Source organism: Lentinus tigrinus (assembly GCF_003813185.1).
Source record: "Lentinus tigrinus ALCF2SS1-7 unplaced genomic scaffold L226scaffold_2, whole genome shotgun sequence".
NCBI classification, from domain to species: domain Eukaryota; kingdom Fungi; phylum Basidiomycota; class Agaricomycetes; order Polyporales; family Polyporaceae; genus Lentinus; species Lentinus tigrinus.
The window spans coordinates 519463-535760 of NW_027137911.1; the positions used below are offsets into that span (position 1 = coordinate 519463).

At 55.3% G+C, this 16298-nt stretch overlaps 7 protein-coding genes across 7 annotated transcripts; 3 read left to right on the forward strand and 4 right to left on the reverse strand.

Annotated features, from left to right (window-relative positions):
- Positions 1 to 1275: 1275 nt before the first annotated feature.
- On the reverse strand, positions 1276 to 2662 carry L226DRAFT_542115 (PLC-like phosphodiesterase; the record flags this gene model as incomplete). Its single annotated transcript, XM_067682106.1, has 8 exons — positions 1276 to 1454; positions 1512 to 1587; positions 1659 to 2033; positions 2088 to 2203; positions 2259 to 2285; positions 2349 to 2396; positions 2453 to 2531; positions 2600 to 2662. 8 exons carry the CDS (start codon positions 2660 to 2662, stop codon positions 1276 to 1278), a joined length of 963 nt encoding a protein of 320 aa, XP_067541384.1.
- A 1073-nt stretch (positions 2663 to 3735) lies between these two features.
- L226DRAFT_529269 (uncharacterized protein) lies at positions 3736 to 6643 on the forward strand. Its single transcript, XM_067679568.1, has 9 exons — positions 3736 to 3908; positions 3973 to 4193; positions 4254 to 4749; positions 4808 to 4911; positions 4970 to 5072; positions 5131 to 5480; positions 5530 to 5717; positions 5772 to 6117; positions 6171 to 6643. The coding sequence occupies exons 1-9, from the start codon at positions 3878 to 3880 to the stop codon at positions 6405 to 6407; spliced, it is 2076 nt and encodes a 691-aa protein (XP_067541385.1). The 5' UTR covers positions 3736 to 3877; the 3' UTR covers positions 6408 to 6643.
- Positions 6644 to 6650: 7 nt separating this feature from the next.
- On the reverse strand, positions 6651 to 7562 carry L226DRAFT_608154 (uncharacterized protein). Its single transcript, XM_067685890.1, has 5 exons — positions 7378 to 7562; positions 7244 to 7321; positions 7037 to 7183; positions 6835 to 6987; positions 6651 to 6779 (listed from the first exon to the last, which is right to left on the reverse strand). The coding sequence occupies exons 1-5, from the start codon at positions 7543 to 7545 to the stop codon at positions 6756 to 6758; spliced, it is 570 nt and encodes a 189-aa protein (XP_067541386.1). The 5' UTR covers positions 7546 to 7562; the 3' UTR covers positions 6651 to 6755.
- A 148-nt stretch (positions 7563 to 7710) lies between these two features.
- On the reverse strand, positions 7711 to 8070 carry L226DRAFT_529271 (uncharacterized protein). Its single transcript, XM_067679569.1, has one exon. It carries the CDS (start codon positions 7987 to 7989, stop codon positions 7720 to 7722), a length of 270 nt encoding a protein of 89 aa, XP_067541387.1. The 5' UTR covers positions 7990 to 8070; the 3' UTR covers positions 7711 to 7719.
- Positions 8071 to 9254: 1184 nt separating this feature from the next.
- On the forward strand, positions 9255 to 10932 carry L226DRAFT_542117 (uncharacterized protein; the record flags this gene model as incomplete). The annotated part of the gene is made up of 10 exons (XM_067682107.1): positions 9255 to 9298; positions 9355 to 9389; positions 9443 to 9606; positions 9747 to 9780; positions 9831 to 9928; positions 9984 to 10030; positions 10115 to 10116; positions 10175 to 10315; positions 10500 to 10605; positions 10662 to 10932. The coding sequence occupies 10 exons, from the start codon at positions 9255 to 9257 to the stop codon at positions 10930 to 10932; spliced, it is 942 nt and encodes a 313-aa protein (XP_067541388.1).
- A 237-nt stretch (positions 10933 to 11169) lies between these two features.
- Positions 11170 to 13382, forward strand: L226DRAFT_556694 (uncharacterized protein). The gene is made up of 10 exons (XM_067683143.1): positions 11170 to 11713; positions 11766 to 11800; positions 11854 to 12017; positions 12081 to 12147; positions 12260 to 12357; positions 12667 to 12739; positions 12792 to 12807; positions 12863 to 12911; positions 12962 to 13023; positions 13087 to 13382. Exons 1-10 carry the CDS (start codon positions 11667 to 11669, stop codon positions 13346 to 13348), a joined length of 873 nt encoding a protein of 290 aa, XP_067541389.1. The 5' UTR covers positions 11170 to 11666; the 3' UTR covers positions 13349 to 13382.
- L226DRAFT_529275 (alpha/beta-hydrolase) lies at positions 13350 to 16138 on the reverse strand. Its single transcript, XM_067679570.1, has 12 exons — positions 15839 to 16138; positions 15574 to 15779; positions 15393 to 15516; positions 15261 to 15328; positions 15146 to 15214; positions 14901 to 15089; positions 14719 to 14846; positions 14548 to 14662; positions 14246 to 14488; positions 14099 to 14179; positions 13821 to 14046; positions 13350 to 13759 (listed from the first exon to the last, which is right to left on the reverse strand). Exons 1-12 carry the CDS (start codon positions 15924 to 15926, stop codon positions 13467 to 13469), a joined length of 1830 nt encoding a protein of 609 aa, XP_067541390.1. The 5' UTR covers positions 15927 to 16138; the 3' UTR covers positions 13350 to 13466.
- Between the last annotated feature and the right edge of the window lie 160 nt (positions 16139 to 16298).

Consider the following 16298-nt stretch of genomic DNA (forward strand, 5'->3'; position numbering starts at 1 on the left):
GAGCACGACACAAATTGAACAGACCGCAGCGACTCAGCCAAGGAGTAGAAGAAGGTATATGCGGACGAGCAGCAGAAACAGACCAAGTGGACAGAATACGGAGGAGGCGTATTCGAAGCGTGCCAGCGGTGGCGGGAGGGAACATATATAAGTAGTGCACCCAGGGACCACCATTCGGACTCTAGAGCTGCACCCGCCACGGTCCACGGTGGGTTTGTCAAGCGGGCGGTGTCACCCGGGACCCCTCACGTCAACGGCTCGTCTTTCCGCAGATCTGCAGAGACTCAGCCAGTCTCCTTGCGTCCCCGCCGCGGCGTGCGTAAGCGCGACGAACGTGCCACTGTTAACGTTCTCACCGTATCAGACTCTCGAACTGCCGCTGCGAGAGTTTCGATAGAGTTCAAGTTCTGCTTTGGCAGACTGAGACGCGACGAGGCACATTACAGCATATACCGACCGGATGCCGCTAAGGCAGGACTCACGCTCACCGCTGCCCCACGGTTCTTCGAGTGGGTTGCTCACTGCATGTTGCACGCCATGGTCGCTGCCGATGGGCCGCGCGGTGTGCTGTCGGCCGCGTCGCCAACGCTCCCCGGGCCCGGTGGACAGCCTGCTCCGCCGGAAGATGTCGTGGCGGCGGCTCCCGATGTGGGTCATGGGTGACAGAGGTCGCGAAGACTCGGAGACAGTGTGAGATTCAAAGAGAGAAAGAGAGGGAAGAACGAGGTGAATGAGTCCAAGTTCCAGAAGAAGTGGAGGTGGTTATGTGCAAGGACGTTTCGTAGCTACTTACTCATCGCTTGCAGTTTCAGGCCCGCTATGTTTCTCGGCGATATCGGGCACAGCTTGTGGTGGCACCAGGTTTCGTGAGGCAAACGCGTTTGCAAGTATTTGGCTAGGTTGGACGGCTCTGACGAAGAGCTTCAGCAAGATTGGGGAGGAAGGAGACGATCTATCCGAAGAGTCCCTTCAGTGGCAAGCACAGGTAATTACAGGTGAGGTGATGCAGGTAGTACGCGAATTATCCAGAGGTGCGAAGTTCAGAACACTCGGCTCTAGTGATGTATGGGGCGGAATAGTAGGACTGGATGCACGGGAAGTACCCGTCACTCTATATGTGGTAGTACGAAATAGGTAAGACGAAAGGGGACGACAGCATCAACCTAAAACCCAAAAGGTAAACATGATGGAGACAGATATGCAGCGGGAGACTCTATACTGGACCCGTCTGTCGTGTCGATCCATATGACCATGCACGAATGCACGAAGATCGTCTCATGACGATGCAACAAGGGGAAGGGGCTCCACCATATCCATCTTACGGAACGGACCGGCGTAGCCCTCAAGGTAGCTGTGGTCCTTGCGGCGCTGATAAATCTGCATGGGAGTGTAGAACTCCAGGGTCGTCCAGTAGAACATCCGGCTGTATTGCGCGGCAATCTTGTCGTAGTCGACTGCACTCAACTCGTCAAATTGAGTGCGAAAAACAAAAGCATAGTGGGGATACAGACCTTGAAGCGCGCCGCGGAGGTCCAACCAGGTCTTCGTCACGTCCGTAATGATCACGTCAATTCCCCACCGGACCGCCTGCGCGAACACGGTCACGGTCAGCCATACCCTGCGTCTATGAGCGATGACGCTGAAGGGGAAACGCGCACCTCGACCATATGTTCGGGATTGTTCACCGTCCACGCCATAACCTTCTTCCCTGCAGCCTTGCAGTCCTTACGGAACTTGGCTCCGTCCGCCATCGCCAGCGTAGAGAACTTGATGGAGAACACGTCGCAGGAGTCCCAGAAGTACTTGCGCGCAACGGCGATATCCTGGCCGATGTACGACCGCCGGCAGTACGGCAGGTGCGTCTTCGCGTGCGGGAGGAAGCTCGGGTGCCAGAGCCCAAGGAGAATACGCGGTGCAAGCGTGGTCTCCCATTCGGGCTGCGCGGAGATGACCTTGTGCATCAGCGCGAAGAGATGCGCGGGCTTGTTCTGGACCTTCACGTCGACGTTGAACTTGACGTGACGGTTTTCAGGCTGCGGAGGTTCGTCGGTTTACATGGGGAAGGAAATGACGCGGGGTGAGCGCACCTTCATGAGCAGCTGGACAGTCTCCTCGAAAGTCGCCAGCGACTGTTTTGGCTCCTTCACCGTCCGGAGCTCCTGCATTCCTCCCTCCCCGTACCAGAGCTTCTCGCGGATCAACCCTAGAAATGCAGGAGTCGTAAGCGACCACTGGTACACTCCGCAAGAGGTCCTTACCTGAGCCATCCGTTACCCGGTCCACAGCTGAAACGAGTGGACGCGTGAGACACGTCATGCACGCGATGAGCAATGAAAGGGGGTGCTCACAAGGGTCGTGGAACATGATGACCACGTCATCTACAGAAACGTGGACGTCTGCTCATGGGTGTCACGGACTCAAACGGGGGAACGGGAACGCGCTGGCGAAATACCGCTCTCAATGCCCTCGGCGCCGTCGCGGATGGCGGCTTCGAAGCTGGCGAGCGTGTTCTCGGGGAAGCTGGCAGAGGCCTGTTATGGGTTGCGTATACGAACGCAGGTCAAGAATGCGAACAGGAGAGGTTGGATCCATGACACACTCCACGGTGGCCCCAGCACTCGGGCATAGCTTTCGACGTGACAGAGATGGGCATGGCGGACATGACTGCTTGAGACGTGGCAGCGGTGACGTGAAGAGAGCGGAGGGGTTGCAGGGGACGCGAGAGTTGGATACGAGGGCGGGCAAGGGAGATGGAGATGGAGGACGTCCGAAGGAGAGACGGCGGGTGGAGACGGCTAGAGAGGACGCGTGCCTTTATAGCACCGAGTGGAGGAGACATGTAAGTGGCGGGAGCGAGAATTACGAAAATTCCCAAACGGAGAGCTCGTCGGAGAGCCACTTATGGATGCTCGTATCACTCGCTACGCTCGTCCCTGTTTACACGCCATCACTCCGTCCGCCGTCCTTCTACAGCCGAGCACTTGGGCACCGTCTGACTGTGCTCATGACCTGCTTCCCGTAATGCTCTTCTCGCGACCGGCGACACCGAGCTCTCGTTCCTGGCCAGATGTCTCGCGAGGCTCGCGGTACCCTTGACCGAGCGGCTCAGCTCCGTTCCACATGTCCACCTCGCCACCAACAGCTATCCATAAATACGGCAGTTCCGAGGTCATTGCCGTACCTTGTCGGCCTAGCCCTCCGCAAACTCAGACCTGGACAGCGCGAATTGTGGTACTCCGACGTTCTGCGTTCTGCAAGTTACGGCGCCTCTTCCGGTCTGGGAACACTCCGAAGTCAACTGATTCTCCGTGCATTTGGCTTTAACCTTCTGACAGGCTCATTCGCCTTACAACGGCACTTATGGTGGGAAGACATGCCCGAAGGCTGGACCAATGCCTGCGCTGCGCGTGATTGCCGTCTCTCTCGATAGGCCAGCTTCAGACCTTTTGTGCGCAACGCCGAACGCGTCCGCCGTCTTGTCCTCCCACAGCCTGGTCAGAAGGTCCGACGTCTCAGACACTTCGGACCTTCTCGGACGGTTTCTTGTCAAAGAACAAGCGACAACGCCGCATCCTGGCCGACGCATCTTCGCGAGTTCCGTCCAAGGGGAGCCTCGTCGGAAGTCCGGACCGGACCTGTGGTATACCGCAACATCCGACCGACCTCAGCCGTGTCCGATGTCAACGTCTCGCTAGAGCCTGAGTAGCCCATGAAGCCGCTGCGTCCAACGCCCTCAGATTCCGACTACTCCCGCTTACACACCATGCACGAATGGTACCAGGATGTCCGCGCTTGACCGTGTTTAGGAGCGGCCCGAAGATGACGTGCGGGAAGCATTGCTGCGTGCGATGCGCTTTCCTAGTCTCGTACCACCACCATGTCGGCGGCGCGTGTAGCCATTTTAACAGGTGCGAGTCCTAAATGACTCCAACCAACCAGAAGACCGTCTTGTACTAAAATATAGGCTTGCAGTGAGCGACACAGCGTCGCTTGACCCTTCTGCAGATAGCTCCGGCCCGGTTATCCAAGGCCTCCTCACTCAGAACGGTTACGTCTGCACACATCTGCAGATCGTGCCGGACGATGAGATCCGCATCCGTAGTGTCATCCTCGCGTGGTGCGATCAAGGCGATATCGACTGGATCGTGACCACGGGCGGGACAGGTTTCGGTGTCCGCGACAGGACGCCAGAGGCAAGTACTTGCCCGCGTACTGGACGTCCAATCTACATTGATATGTGATGCGATGGTTAGGCAATCAAACCACTCCTTGAGCGCGAAGCGGCTGGAATTGTGCACCTGCTGCTCTCTGCATCCCTTCAAGCGACTCCCCTCGCTGCCCTCTCACGCCCGGTCGCGGGCACGATCAAGAACACCCTTATCACAACATTGCCAGGGAGTGCCAAAGCTGTCATGGAGAATATCAACGCACTCCTTCAAGCTGGAGTCATGAATCACGCCATCGAGCTTATTCGCGGAGGCAAGGGACAGCACGTGCATGCCTCTCTCGCTGCCGAGGGTGTTCGCATAGGCGGAGGCAGCCCTGTGATATCGGAAGGCTCGATAGCACGGGCGCCGTCAATAGGTCGTGCGCCATCCGTTGGTTTAGCACCTTCCCCAGACCCGCCCATAGCTTCCCCAGGTTCTATCAACTCCAGAGGCGCCCATCATCACCACTACCATGACCATGGCCACGGACACAGCACACCGAAGCCACGCAGTGTGCTCTCACAGGACCCGACACTGCCAGGTAGGCCCTATTGGAAGCAGGTTGAGCCCCGAGCTAAACGTCGTGCGTCGTCCTCCAGCTCATACCCGCCTCCGGGAGTCACCGTATCCTTTAGTCACGGTCTCGGAGGCGATCCTCACTATTTTGCGTGAAATTCAACCCTTGCCTGTATATGCAGAGCCGGTGAGTGTACAATTGGTTGTAGCCCAATCGACGAAGGGGACTCACTTTTGAATGGCAGGTTACGCCCAAACTGAGAGGATTTGTGATTGCAGAGGATGTGTATGCTCCCCAGGATGTTCCGGCGACGTTAAGCACCAATGTCGATGGATACGCCCTTCGATGTGAGCCTTCCCCCACAGGTACCACACGCCCCACACGACTAATCTGTCTCGGGCCCAGCTACCGACCCACCCGGTATCTACAAGGTTCTTGCCTCACGCACGCACAATCTATCCCAGCCCCTCCCGCCCGGTACGATCTTCCGCATCAACACAGGAGGCCCACTCCCGGCCGGGTCGGATGCGGTCATCATGGTCGAAGATACCCGACTCTACAGCACACAGAAGTCCCCCACGGGCGACGAGGTGGAAGAGAAGGAGGTTGAGACACTCGCGCAGATACCTCGTGGAGAGAACGTACGCGAGCCAGGCTCGGACGTTCGCCAGGGAGAGCTCGTGCTGGAGCGCGGCACTGTTGTGAACAGTGCAGGCGGCGAGGTCGGCACGCTCGCGTTTGTGGGCAGGAGAACGGTGCGTTGCGATCCCTATGAGTGAGACCTTGCACTGATTTGTTCTATAGGTCAGAGCGTTCCGGAAGCCGGTGGTAGCACTTCTGAGCACTGGGAACGAACTATTGGACGTGCAATCACCCAGTCCGCTGCCGAGTGACGGATGGGGAGGCATTTGGGACACAAACCGGCCGTCATTGCAAGCAGCACTGGAAGGGCTCGGATACGAGGTCATGGACCTCGGGATTGTACCAGACAAGTGGGTATCTCTTCCCCTCCGCCCACTGCATCCGAGAACTGACTAGAGCGACAGCCTCGAAGCGCACATCACGGCATTGCGTAGGGGCTTAGACTACGCAGACCTCATCCTTACAACAGGAGGCACGTCCATGGGAGTCGGCGATCTGCTGAAGCCCGTCATAGAGCACCACTTGGGCGGAACGGTACACTTCGGCCGCGTCAGAGTCAAGCCCGGCAAACCCACTACCTTCGCCACGATCCCGACTTCTGAAGGGCGGACGGAGCGTGTGCCGCTCTTCGCTCTTCCTGGCAACCCCGCGAGCGCGCTCGTTACTTTCCACGTCTTCGTCATCCCTGCCCTCAGGAAGCTGGGCGGATGGCCACAAGATCGCTGCCGCTTGCCCAGCGTGCGAGTACAGGTACGTACTCGCGTACTCCCTACTCGGGAATTACTTACTGACTGCCATCCAAGATTCAAGAGTCCTTGCGACTGGATCCTAGACCGGAGTATCACCGGGCTATGATCAAGGCCACGCCGGATGGGTTCAGGGCGTACAGTACAGGGGGACAGAGGTCAAGTAGAGTTGCTAGTCTAAAGGGCGCGAACGGTCTGATTGCGCTACCTCCGAGGACGGAGAAGGGACCAAGCAAGCTTGAGATCGGGGACTACGTCGAGGCGATCGTTATTGGAGAGCTGGAGATGATGTGAGGAAATGCTAGCGTGTAGTTGTAGTACCGCGCCGTCGTGTATGTTATGAGTGTTGCTTGTTGGGGACCGTTGTATGGGCGACAGCATAGCGTAAGTGTAGAGTAGAGTAAACCAACGACTCCCGAAAAGTCGTCGCGGGCAGTAGCGCTGCTCTTGCGGGGTCCTTTCACTCTAGGTACTCGAAGAGCCGAGAATATAGCCTCCGCGACACCATCCGGGGGTTTTGCCAAGCCTACGACGTGTCAATGCGCAGCTCAGCATTGAACTGAAACTGGAAAGATGTGAGGGAATACTAATAATACAGCGCCTTGGTGTACAACAAAGTGGCAGGGTATCATCGAATATTGATCACTTCTTCATCGCTGCGAGCTCCTACAGAGGAAACCACGTCAGTTCAAAACGACACGGTAATTACTCAGCTGCCCACCATGGCGTCGACCTCAGCCTGCAATGCAGCCGCTTCTTCTTCAAGCTTCTGGCGTTGTCGAGAGAGCATCTGCATTCGCCGGACGTCGAGCTTGTTCATCCCTGTCGTATTCGCCGCCGCTCGGGAAGTCGGACGAGACTGTGACGCTTCAACCTGGACAAGAAGCTCAGTGCACCATTGCCTCCAAGCTTTGGATACCAACCTTGGTTTGGAGCATACTTTCTTTCTTGAGCAAGAGCTGTAGGCCCTTCTCAGCGCGAGAAAGCAATTCGTTGATCTGCGGCTCAATCTCGTCTGTCAAATCCGCTTTGTATCTACGAACCGTGCTCTCATCTATGAGCAAGAAGACCTGCGGTACGCGGCGCGAGTTATCACGGAGACGTCATAACCAAGTCGGGAGCGGACGTACCCGTTCGCTATCGAGTACTTTCGACATGCGGGGTAGATCATAGGTACCCTGCCGAATAATCTCCTGGGCCTCATGCGCCTACCAGGAATTATTCAATCAATAACCAAGAGAAATCTGGTTAATTGATTGCGAACCTCATCACAACAATCCTCCATCGCCATGACGCATTCCCGGAGGTATGGGCTGCATGTGGCATTGGTGTCGACGGGCCTGTACAGGTCAGGGTTTCCGGGGAATATGGAATCTCTCGGCCCAAGCCTTGGATGCACCGAGAGACGAGACATTCGATGACTCTTTTCCATCCTCGCAGTCTGGGGTTTGTGGCTGGCTTGTGAACCAGGGCGAAGCGCCGAACGCGACGCGTCTGTGGCTGGGCCAAACAGAGCCAATCCCAGTTCAGACTCCGACGAGCGGACAGTATATATGCCAGCAAATTTCTTTCGTGTCTCTCCAGTGTCCAGCCAACCCCCGAAGCGTCAGCGCACTTGTTGCGTACCGACGTTCACTCGTCTCTTGACGTTGTTCACAGTTGGCGGAGCGAGGCGTCCTTCGGGATGCTCACAAGACCGAGCGGTGCTGCTCTGCTCCCTCTCGCCACAGCTGAGTCCACCTCCCTCGCGGGGGGTGTTGATTCGCTGGAGGGGTTGATGTAGGGCGCATCGCGGCGTTATATTCCTGTACTTTCCGTACACCCTCGTCTCTGGACGAGGTGCCACTATGTGGCCGTGACGGTTTGGTGAAACCATAACGCATACATGCCTTCACTTACTCCTGTACTCTCATCGACGTAGATGTCCAATATAATTTTGCGCAGTAGTTCTCAACGCACCCATTTCATTTTCAGCCAACATCGGCAAGTATGGCAGAAGGTTTGAGTATGAGTTGAACTACTGTCCCTGTTGATGCTGACTCTGCTCTAGGCTTTCACCACGAGCGAACGGACTTCTATTCGTAGTACGTCACGGTGTTTTCCTCATGGAGGCCAGACATTCATCCTCGCCGTAAGGATTGCTCAAGTACGCAAACATCTGCAATACCACGTCAATTGGTCATGTATAGTCATGTATAGGTCGGATCGTCGAAGAGAATAGTACGTCCTTGCTTTGTATTCGCGCTGGTCTCGTGCGCCGACGGTATCAGCCGGGTCACCCCCCGCAACCCGGACTACACACTAAGTATAAGTATTAGCCTACTCAATGCTAAGCACTTTTGACGGAAGATTTCTTGGGGCTGTGTGCCAGAGGAACGAGCCGAGCTGATGAACTCTATCGACAAACAACAAGCGGCGTGGATACGTATTCCTGCTTGACGGCCTCCGAATTGATGAGCAACTTTCGCAGGGCTCGAAGTCGAGAACGGAGCACATCGAGGAGGAGAGGGGAAGATTCTCCGCTGCTTGACTTCACCCGAGTAAGTCGCTCGGCACAACTCTTGGTTTATCTTGAAGTTGATTAACATTTGAAGGACAACCATAGTACCTAAGATTCACCGCTTGCTCTGCAACTGTTTCCGCCGTCGTCCCGAAACGCATCCTGCGCTCACTAGCCTGCTCTGTGGATTCGTCGCAGCCACCATCATGGTGGACGATTTGTTTGGAGCCTCCGCTAATATGTCAGTGCGTCCTTCGTCGTCGTCTCAAGTCCAAATAAGGAGATCTAGCCTCCTGTGGATCGTGTTCCTCGAGTACTGCCATGGGCGCCACCCGCATATTCAATATCCAGGGCTGGCAGGCAACCTTAGTCTCCGTGATGGCGGCGATGCTGCATCAGCAGTGCGATGCATTGACCATGGCCCAGCCACATATGGATCGACGTTAGCGGTGGTTGTCTCAGAACGAGGTCCGTCATCGACAATTGACTGGCATGATGCCCCTTTCGCAAAATGCAAGAGTCCGGAGGGTATGTTCACGTATCGCATCAAACCCTGTGCCTCGATGACGAGTGAAACGAGCTATATAATAGCTCGGCCTCGAGGATGTGGGTCCTCCAGCTCAACACACATCGCACACATCATGTCAGACTCGGACTCGGAACTCGTCGCAATTTTTGAATCCTCGTAGGTTACAAGTCTGTCTACGCCGTGTGTCGGACCTCTGAGCAGGTAGTACGCAGGCAAATCGGCGCTTACTTCGCAGCTGCTTCTGCAGGTAAGTACGCTCCCGTATAAGGAGCATGCAACGTCCTAACTCATGCGCGGCAGGTCTATTCGCCTACGAATATGCGGTCACCTTCGATCGTGAGGTCGACCTGTTCTGGAAGCGCAGGATAACAGTGTCGTCGATCCTCTTCCTCATCAACCGTTACGTTCCATTCGTGGTGAATATGTTCTACGCGCCATGGCCCCTATATCCTACCACATACAATGTAAGTGATATTGACTTCCTCCATCTGCATTGTGCTGACGCCTCTGTCTAAGGGGTACGAATCGTGTTGGACCGCAGGATGCGCATAGCTAGGAACTGACCGCCTTCTACAGCTGTGCCGCCATGGTATATTCAGGAGAGATCTTGGAGATCTTCCAGTATCTCCCATGGGCCGGTGCGTGGTCTTTCCTGGTGGATACTAGGCTTGACACTAAGCATGCGTAGTATTTTCCGCCCTACGGGCTTACGTGCTCACATCGAGGGGACGATTCATAGCGGGCTTTGTCTTCCTTCTCGCGCTCGTTCCCGTAGTGATCAACTATGTACGTCGTCAACATTGTCCTTCCTGCGATGACTAATCACTCTGATATGACGCAGGTGACTCTGGGTTATGCGACCCCGATTGTCGATCCCCTCTTTGGATGGTGAACTTGTCTAATGCCACCCAACAGGAGTACGTATTCGATTGAGTCGTATTCGGTTCCCTAATACTCATCGTGCCTTTCCAGTTGTACGCCAGCGTTTTCTCATCCCATCCTCATTAATAAAGTAGCTTCTGTCTGACACAGTCACAATCATCTCGCGGATCTCCCTCATCACCTCGGACCTGTTGCTTATGGGTGTCACGTGGTTGGCAACCTACAAGACCAGCCGACAGATCAAGGCTCTCAACCAAGTCACCTCTCTGTCAAGTGTTCTATTCCGGGATGGTCCGTAATTCTACTAATCCTCTGCGCTTGCCCACTGACATATTGTCCCTCTCAGGCGTGATATATTTCATGTACGTCTCCCAGACGTGGACTCGGACTGTAACTTATCCTCACTATTTCGCCGGGTGTAGCGTGCTCGCTATCATGAATGTCCTTCATCTCAGCTTCTCCCTGCTATCCGTAGGTGTCCTGATGCGAGAATGGGAACTCAGACGCACGCTGATATCTCAGCAGATCCTCAACCAAAATGACTCCCCCAACGCAAGCTACATCACCATTCTCACAGAGCCGTAAGACCGACTTCCTCTTGGGCCACTCCTCCATCGCTCATTGATGTGCTGTCTAGAATAACGGCCATTCTAATCTCGAGATTTCTGATCGACCTGCAAGAGGCGAATGTTCAATCTATGCACCAGCACTCCTTGGAGTCGGTCAGTACGCTGGATTTCAACGGGGTCATCGGATCCGTCACTTTCCATCTCCCTGCTCCTGGCGAAGATCCCTCCGACATCACCCACAGCCAGGGCACAAGTATGAGCTGTGCTCCCGATTCGGACCCGGATGTGCAGATGTCAGCTCGTTGTTCCCATGAGGACACTGCCTCCAATACTGTATAGGCGTTTCCTGCGGAGTAGCTCTCCTGGCGATAACTTTGTGTAAGATATGCAGATAATGAAAGTACCTCAAAATCTCACCTCTTCGGCTGTCGAGGGACACCATGACGTCTCAGCGGTGCGCCGACTGTATCGCCGGTGTGGTCATCAGTGTTATATGATTTGGAAAGACGGTGAGCCCGCACTTGGCTCCTACATAGCACCCTTGCTGATCTGCTTGACGCCCTTCTATCATCATTAGCAGCTCTAATATGCAATAGCACGCTGGTCTCGCATCGTGTTTGTGCCTCTGCCCACCCTTCGCCTCGTGATCTCCTGTGCAAACGCTCACGAGTCATTGCCACTTTGTACAAGTCGGGCGGGCTTTGGCCGAACCAACACACTCGCCTGTGCCTTCATGACAGTTATGCCTAGGGCCCCTACCCGCTCCGCTGTCAACGCCAGCTTAGTTGCGGCGCGGTCGCCGCCACCCTCTTCTCCCCATTCAGCAATAGTGTGCGACTTGTCTTCCGACGTTGCCAATGCTTCTCATGACCGACACCCTGTAGCGGAATGTCGTATACCGAGCCACAAAGCGGCATGGTATGCAAGGCTTCTCAAACACTTGTTCACGCCGGGGAGTGTGATATGAACACTTGAGCGGTCCCCCGGGTCAGCCTGATGTCGGGAGCCTTCACTATATAAGCAGAGGCCCTAGAGGAGGAGTCTGCACGCCTTTCAGCGGAAGGTAGATCCCCATGGCTGATTCGCAACTAGCTCAAATCATTGCAATCTACGCGACCGGGTGAGCGAATAATCGATCATTGCTGTCTACTCAACTGACGAACGCGCACCAGCCAAATTGGTGCCTACTTCGCAACCGCTGCCACCGGTCGGTCACGTCGAAGCATGCCCCCAACTGACTACTTCTGACCATTGTGCTAGCGGTGTTCATGTACGAGTGGATGCTCACATTTGATCGCGAAGTAGACCTATTCTGGCGGCGTAAGGTCACAGTGTCCTCCATACTGTTCCTCGTCAACCGCTACCTCCCGTTCGTCGTCATCTTGATCTTTGCACCGTGGCAGAATCCTCCAACCACAGGCAAAGTAAGCGTTCAAGTTGATCCTGACGCGACCGCTCTGTGTACTGAGACTTTTATTACGTTGCAGGGGTACATGTCTCCGATGCACGCAGCTCGGCTGTTCGGCTGTGAACTGATCGTAAACCTCTGGCTAGGTGCGCAGCCCAATACTACATCGGAGATGCTCTGGAAATTCTGCAATATGTTCCGTGGGCTGGCAAGTGACGTTCCATGTTCGTGGGCGCAACACGAGCTCATAGCACACAGTATTCTCTGCTCTAAGAGCTTACGTCCTCAGCTCAAAAGGGTGGCCTGTGGCCACTCTTGTCTTCCTCCTGTCCCTCGCGCCTGTCGGCGTGAATTATGTACGTGCACAACTCTTCCCACTACGTTTTCTCCGGGAAGATTTTGACGCAACCTTCAGGCCACGATGGCATATGCAACCACGGTGGTTGATCCTCTCCTCGGTTGTGAGGTTATATTAAAGCTTCCGGACACGGTCACTAGGGAAATCTGTATGTATAGGACTCATCCACAACCCTTGAAGCCGAAGGAAGGATTGCCGTATCCGTATATTGACGACGTGGTATCTACAGTTCCCATAGTCTCCAGGGTCTCTCTCCTCCTCTCTGACCTGCTGGTGCTCGCCATTACGTGCTATTACGTGCTATAAGACATACAGGACCAGCAAAGAGCTCAAGGCCCTTAACCAGACGACATCCCTGTCGAGCGTCTTGTTCCGCGATGGTTCGTTACCTTCTACCTCATGCCTCTCGGGCCTATTCACACATTTTTCTAGGTGTACTGTACTTCACGTGTGTTCCGGAAGCATACATGTCGAGGGGTGCACCTCCGCTGACATTCAGACAGAACCCTGACCATCCTGAACATCCTGCATCTGAACTTCTCCCTGCTATCAGTGCGTTCAAAGCTGTTGCTCGCCACGATCCCTGCACTCATATTTCGCAGATTCTGGACAACAACGTCTACACATCCGGGAATTCAAGCGATATATCCGTCCTCAACGAGCCGTGAGTCTTCATAGCCGCGCCGCATGTTCTATGTTGACACTTGACGTACCGGCACTCATCCAGAGTTACGGCCATACTCATCTCGAGATTCCTCATCGACCTTCAAGAAGCCAACATTCAGTCCATGCATCAGGACTCCCTTGCCTCCGTCGGCACGCTGAACTTCGACAGGGTAGTCGGCTCCGCCAGCTTCTGCCTGTCGGTCCCAGCTGAGGTACCCGGCATCTCAACTCAAGAGCATGGCTCAGCAGCTCAAGCGGTCGAGGCCGAGCCTGGTGTAGAGCCAGAGATTATCGAGGTCGACAGGTCCTTAGGCGAAGCGTGACGCTGGAAATACCCGACAGTGATGTATCCCGTAGAATAGAACTGAAAGAATAAGGTTTAAGTGAACAATTACCCCAGCGCAATCTAGGCTGTAGTCATCCTTCTAGCATCCACGCCCGCTATGATCGCGGCCTCGGACTCCGCTCCTCGTCCTCATCGTCTCCCACGTCGAAGATCGTCACATCCTCCGGCAGCGAGTCCGCGCGCTCCTTGCCCTTCCGCGGGCGGAAGCCGTCGTCGCGAGACCCGTTCGCCTCGTCGGCCATGGACGAGTTGAGCGGGATGTGCTCCTCGTGTGTAGACAGCGAGAGGCCTCGTGACCGCTTCCCGCGCGAGCGCCACCAGAGAAAGCCGACTACGACGAGTGCTATGAGCACGAGCACGAGCGCAGCTGATCCGGCGTTGTAGTACGCTGCATTAATATAGCAGAACATCAGCACTCGCAAGAAGATACGAGGGCAACAGATACGGACCTTCCCACATCGCCTTGTCTTGCTCAGGTGTCTTGGTCGACACGGGGCTCGATGTTGGGACTTCATCGAGAATCGCAGGCAGAGGCTTCGAGTCGTCGCCGACGGAGCTCGGGATGCGTGCAGAGCCGTCGGTGATTGCGGTGAAGTTGACGCCCATGAAGCGGAGGATCATGTCGTGCACGACGTCTGGCGCGTCGAATCCGACCATATGCGAGGCATCGAAGATCTGGACGCTGTCTGAGATGCTACAACGAGCGAACGGTGTGGGGAGCGCGTACCTTCACATAGGTTAGGTTACGAGACGCAACCCAGGTGCCCGCCGGGTTGCCACCAACAGTCCAAGACTGGGTTTGGACTTTCTGTGGACACACATGCAAACCCAATGAGCGATGATATATATCGACATCGAGTCGCGGGGTACTCACCCCAAGTCCAGTCTCTCCGTTCCAAGTCATGGCCTGAATCATGCTCTCGATACCGACGTAGTTGCAGATGAGATCCTGGTCGCCGACAAAGAGCATCACTGGAATCTTCTCCAACACTCGCGGGAGTACGGTGATTGAGGAGTTTGATGAGCGCGTCGTGAATTCGCTGTGTACACGGCTCTTACACTCGACCCATTTGCCTGGGACTTGATCTGCATGAATAGCGCTGACCACATCTCTCCGCTATTGTTGAGAGCTCGTGAACACAGACACACACGCATGACAACTATGGTAGTACGCACAGCGAGGTACTTGTAGACGGCGTCCAAGTCTGGTGGCCAGTTCATGCCACATTGGGGAGAGGTGTCCTCGAGCCGTACATCATAGATGTTGAGACACATCTCTACGCCCGCCTTCCTACGATCCACCTTCAGTCAGCTGCCCCGAGTCTATACTTGTCATACTACACTTACTTGTTGGCCTTACCGGAAATGACCGTCATCATGACATTTTCGCAAATGTCGACGTGCACAGGCTCGCCATCGATGTGCTTGAGCTCGTCCATGCAACGGTCAGTGACCTCCTTCGCGGCCTTGTGGGTCTGATATTCGCGCATTTAGTCACGCCGCTGTTGTAACAAGCATGCTCACCATACCGAAGAGCCCTCTTCGAGAATGCCGTGCTTCAAGGCATAATCCAGGTACGACGGATACTGCCTGCGCGCATCTGTCCACCCGTTCCCAATAGCCGCGCCTTTCAGTGGGATTTTGAGATTCGAGTTGAGGACTGCATCCGCAAAGTAAGGGATATATTGCCCCGCGAAGCTCTCGCCAGTGATATATGCCTGGACGGACATTGTCAATTAGCTGCATTGACGGCAGCGAGTTGTGTGGCACTCACATCGACATCCTGGTACTCGGGGAAGACATGGTAGAAATTCTTGAGGAACTCTACGAAGTGTGCGGACGCCTATAATAGTCATTGCACCGTACTTGCACGCGCAAAGTGGACTTACTTCGGGAAGCTCATGGTCGTATTTGTTCGACGGCGCGTACGAGAAACCAGTGCCTGCGGGCTGGTCCACTGGAGACAGTGGCGTACACGCAATGAGCTCGCAGTATGGGCGCGCGGTAGACATGAGACGCACCGAAGACTACTGTGGCATACTCCTCCCACCCGCCGACCTTGGTCTGGAGACCGCCGTTCTCGTCTATCCGCCATGGACCAATTTCCATCATGAGGCCGTCAAAGGAAGAGCATCCTGGTCCACCCTAGTGGAATTTTAGCACTACGAGATACTTATACGAGCAGAGGTTCCCCGGACGCACGTTCAGCCAGAATATGATGCGCTCTTTGTCCGCCGTCCTCCGTGCCTTGACCATGAAGAAGTAGAGATGCGCAGTAACATCCGTAGGGGATGCGACTCCTGCATCAGGGTCCGAGGACAAGTGCCCGCCATACATGCGAAGTGGCCTTGTCTCATCTTGGTGTAGGTCTGGGAGGTGCGAGATGTAGAAGGACGCAGCGGAGGGCACTGGACAGGCACAGACGAAGTTAAGCACGGGCTCACGCAGCCTTGAAGGAAGGACTTACCGTCTGTGGGTGCGCCATAGCTATAAGGCAGATAGAATAGCAGGGAAGATAGGAGGGAGAGTAGGTGTATGGGGAAGACGGAGAGCATGGTGCGCGTCCACGTCCTCGCGTCGCGCGAGGGAGCGATCGAGTTCTCCTGCACGGAACCGAAACCGGACTAAGCGGACGTTGTGGGGGCAGGAGGAGGTGAGCTGACGAGCCTGCTCGACGGTGTTCTGAGGGTTACAGACGTCGAGGAAAGGTGCAGAGCTGTACGCAGCCGGGTGAGACTCTGCAAGACTGCAAGCGTCCACTAGCACGAATTCACGATCGCTCCCATTGCTGCGCGTTCAGTTCACTGTCGCGTTTTCGATGACGATAAGTCCTTTCACGGCATTTCTGATAGACTTGTCTGCAGAATTACCCTTTGCGACTGCGCTTCGCGCGTTGTTTCCGCCACTCCAGCGCGACTCCGGAGTCC

Excerpts from the sequence above, each read along its gene's own strand:
- L226DRAFT_529271 (XM_067679569.1), bottom strand. The coding sequence starts at position 7,989 with ATGGTTTCACCAAACCGTCACGGCCACATAGTGGCACCTCGTCCAGAG.
- L226DRAFT_529275 (XM_067679570.1), bottom strand. The coding sequence starts at position 15,926 with ATGCTCTCCGTCTTCCCCATACACCTACTCTCCCTCCTATCTTCCCTG. Across the intron at positions 15,090-15,145 it reads CCGAGTACCAGGATGTCGAT|GCATATATCACTGGCGAGAG; the intron begins GTGAGTGCCACA and ends ATGTCCGTCCAG. Across the intron at positions 14,663-14,718 it reads ATTTCCGGTAAGGCCAACAA|GAAGGCGGGCGTAGAGATGT; the intron begins GTAAGTGTAGTA and ends GGTGGATCGTAG.
- L226DRAFT_608154 (XM_067685890.1), bottom strand. The coding sequence starts at position 7,545 with ATGGAAAAGAGTCATCGAATGTCTCGTCTCTCGGTGCATCCAAGGCTT. Across the intron at positions 7,322-7,377 it reads TGGAGGATTGTTGTGATGAG|GCGCATGAGGCCCAGGAGAT; the intron begins GTTCGCAATCAA and ends AATTCCTGGTAG. Across the intron at positions 6,988-7,036 it reads AAAGTATGCTCCAAACCAAG|GTTGAAGCGTCACAGTCTCG; the intron begins GTTGGTATCCAA and ends CTTCTTGTCCAG.
- L226DRAFT_556694 (XM_067683143.1), top strand. The coding sequence starts at position 11,667 with ATGGCTGATTCGCAACTAGCTCAAATCATTGCAATCTACGCGACCGG. Across the intron at positions 11,714-11,765 it reads ATTGCAATCTACGCGACCGG|CCAAATTGGTGCCTACTTCG; the intron begins GTGAGCGAATAA and ends AACGCGCACCAG. Across the intron at positions 13,024-13,086 it reads ATATCCGTCCTCAACGAGCC|AGTTACGGCCATACTCATCT; the intron begins GTGAGTCTTCAT and ends GCACTCATCCAG.
- L226DRAFT_529269 (XM_067679568.1), top strand. The coding sequence starts at position 3,878 with ATGTCGGCGGCGCGTGTAGCCATTTTAACAG. Across the intron at positions 4,912-4,969 it reads TGCCTGTATATGCAGAGCCG|GTTACGCCCAAACTGAGAGG; the intron begins GTGAGTGTACAA and ends TTTGAATGGCAG. Across the intron at positions 5,481-5,529 it reads CGTTTGTGGGCAGGAGAACG|GTCAGAGCGTTCCGGAAGCC; the intron begins GTGCGTTGCGAT and ends TTTGTTCTATAG.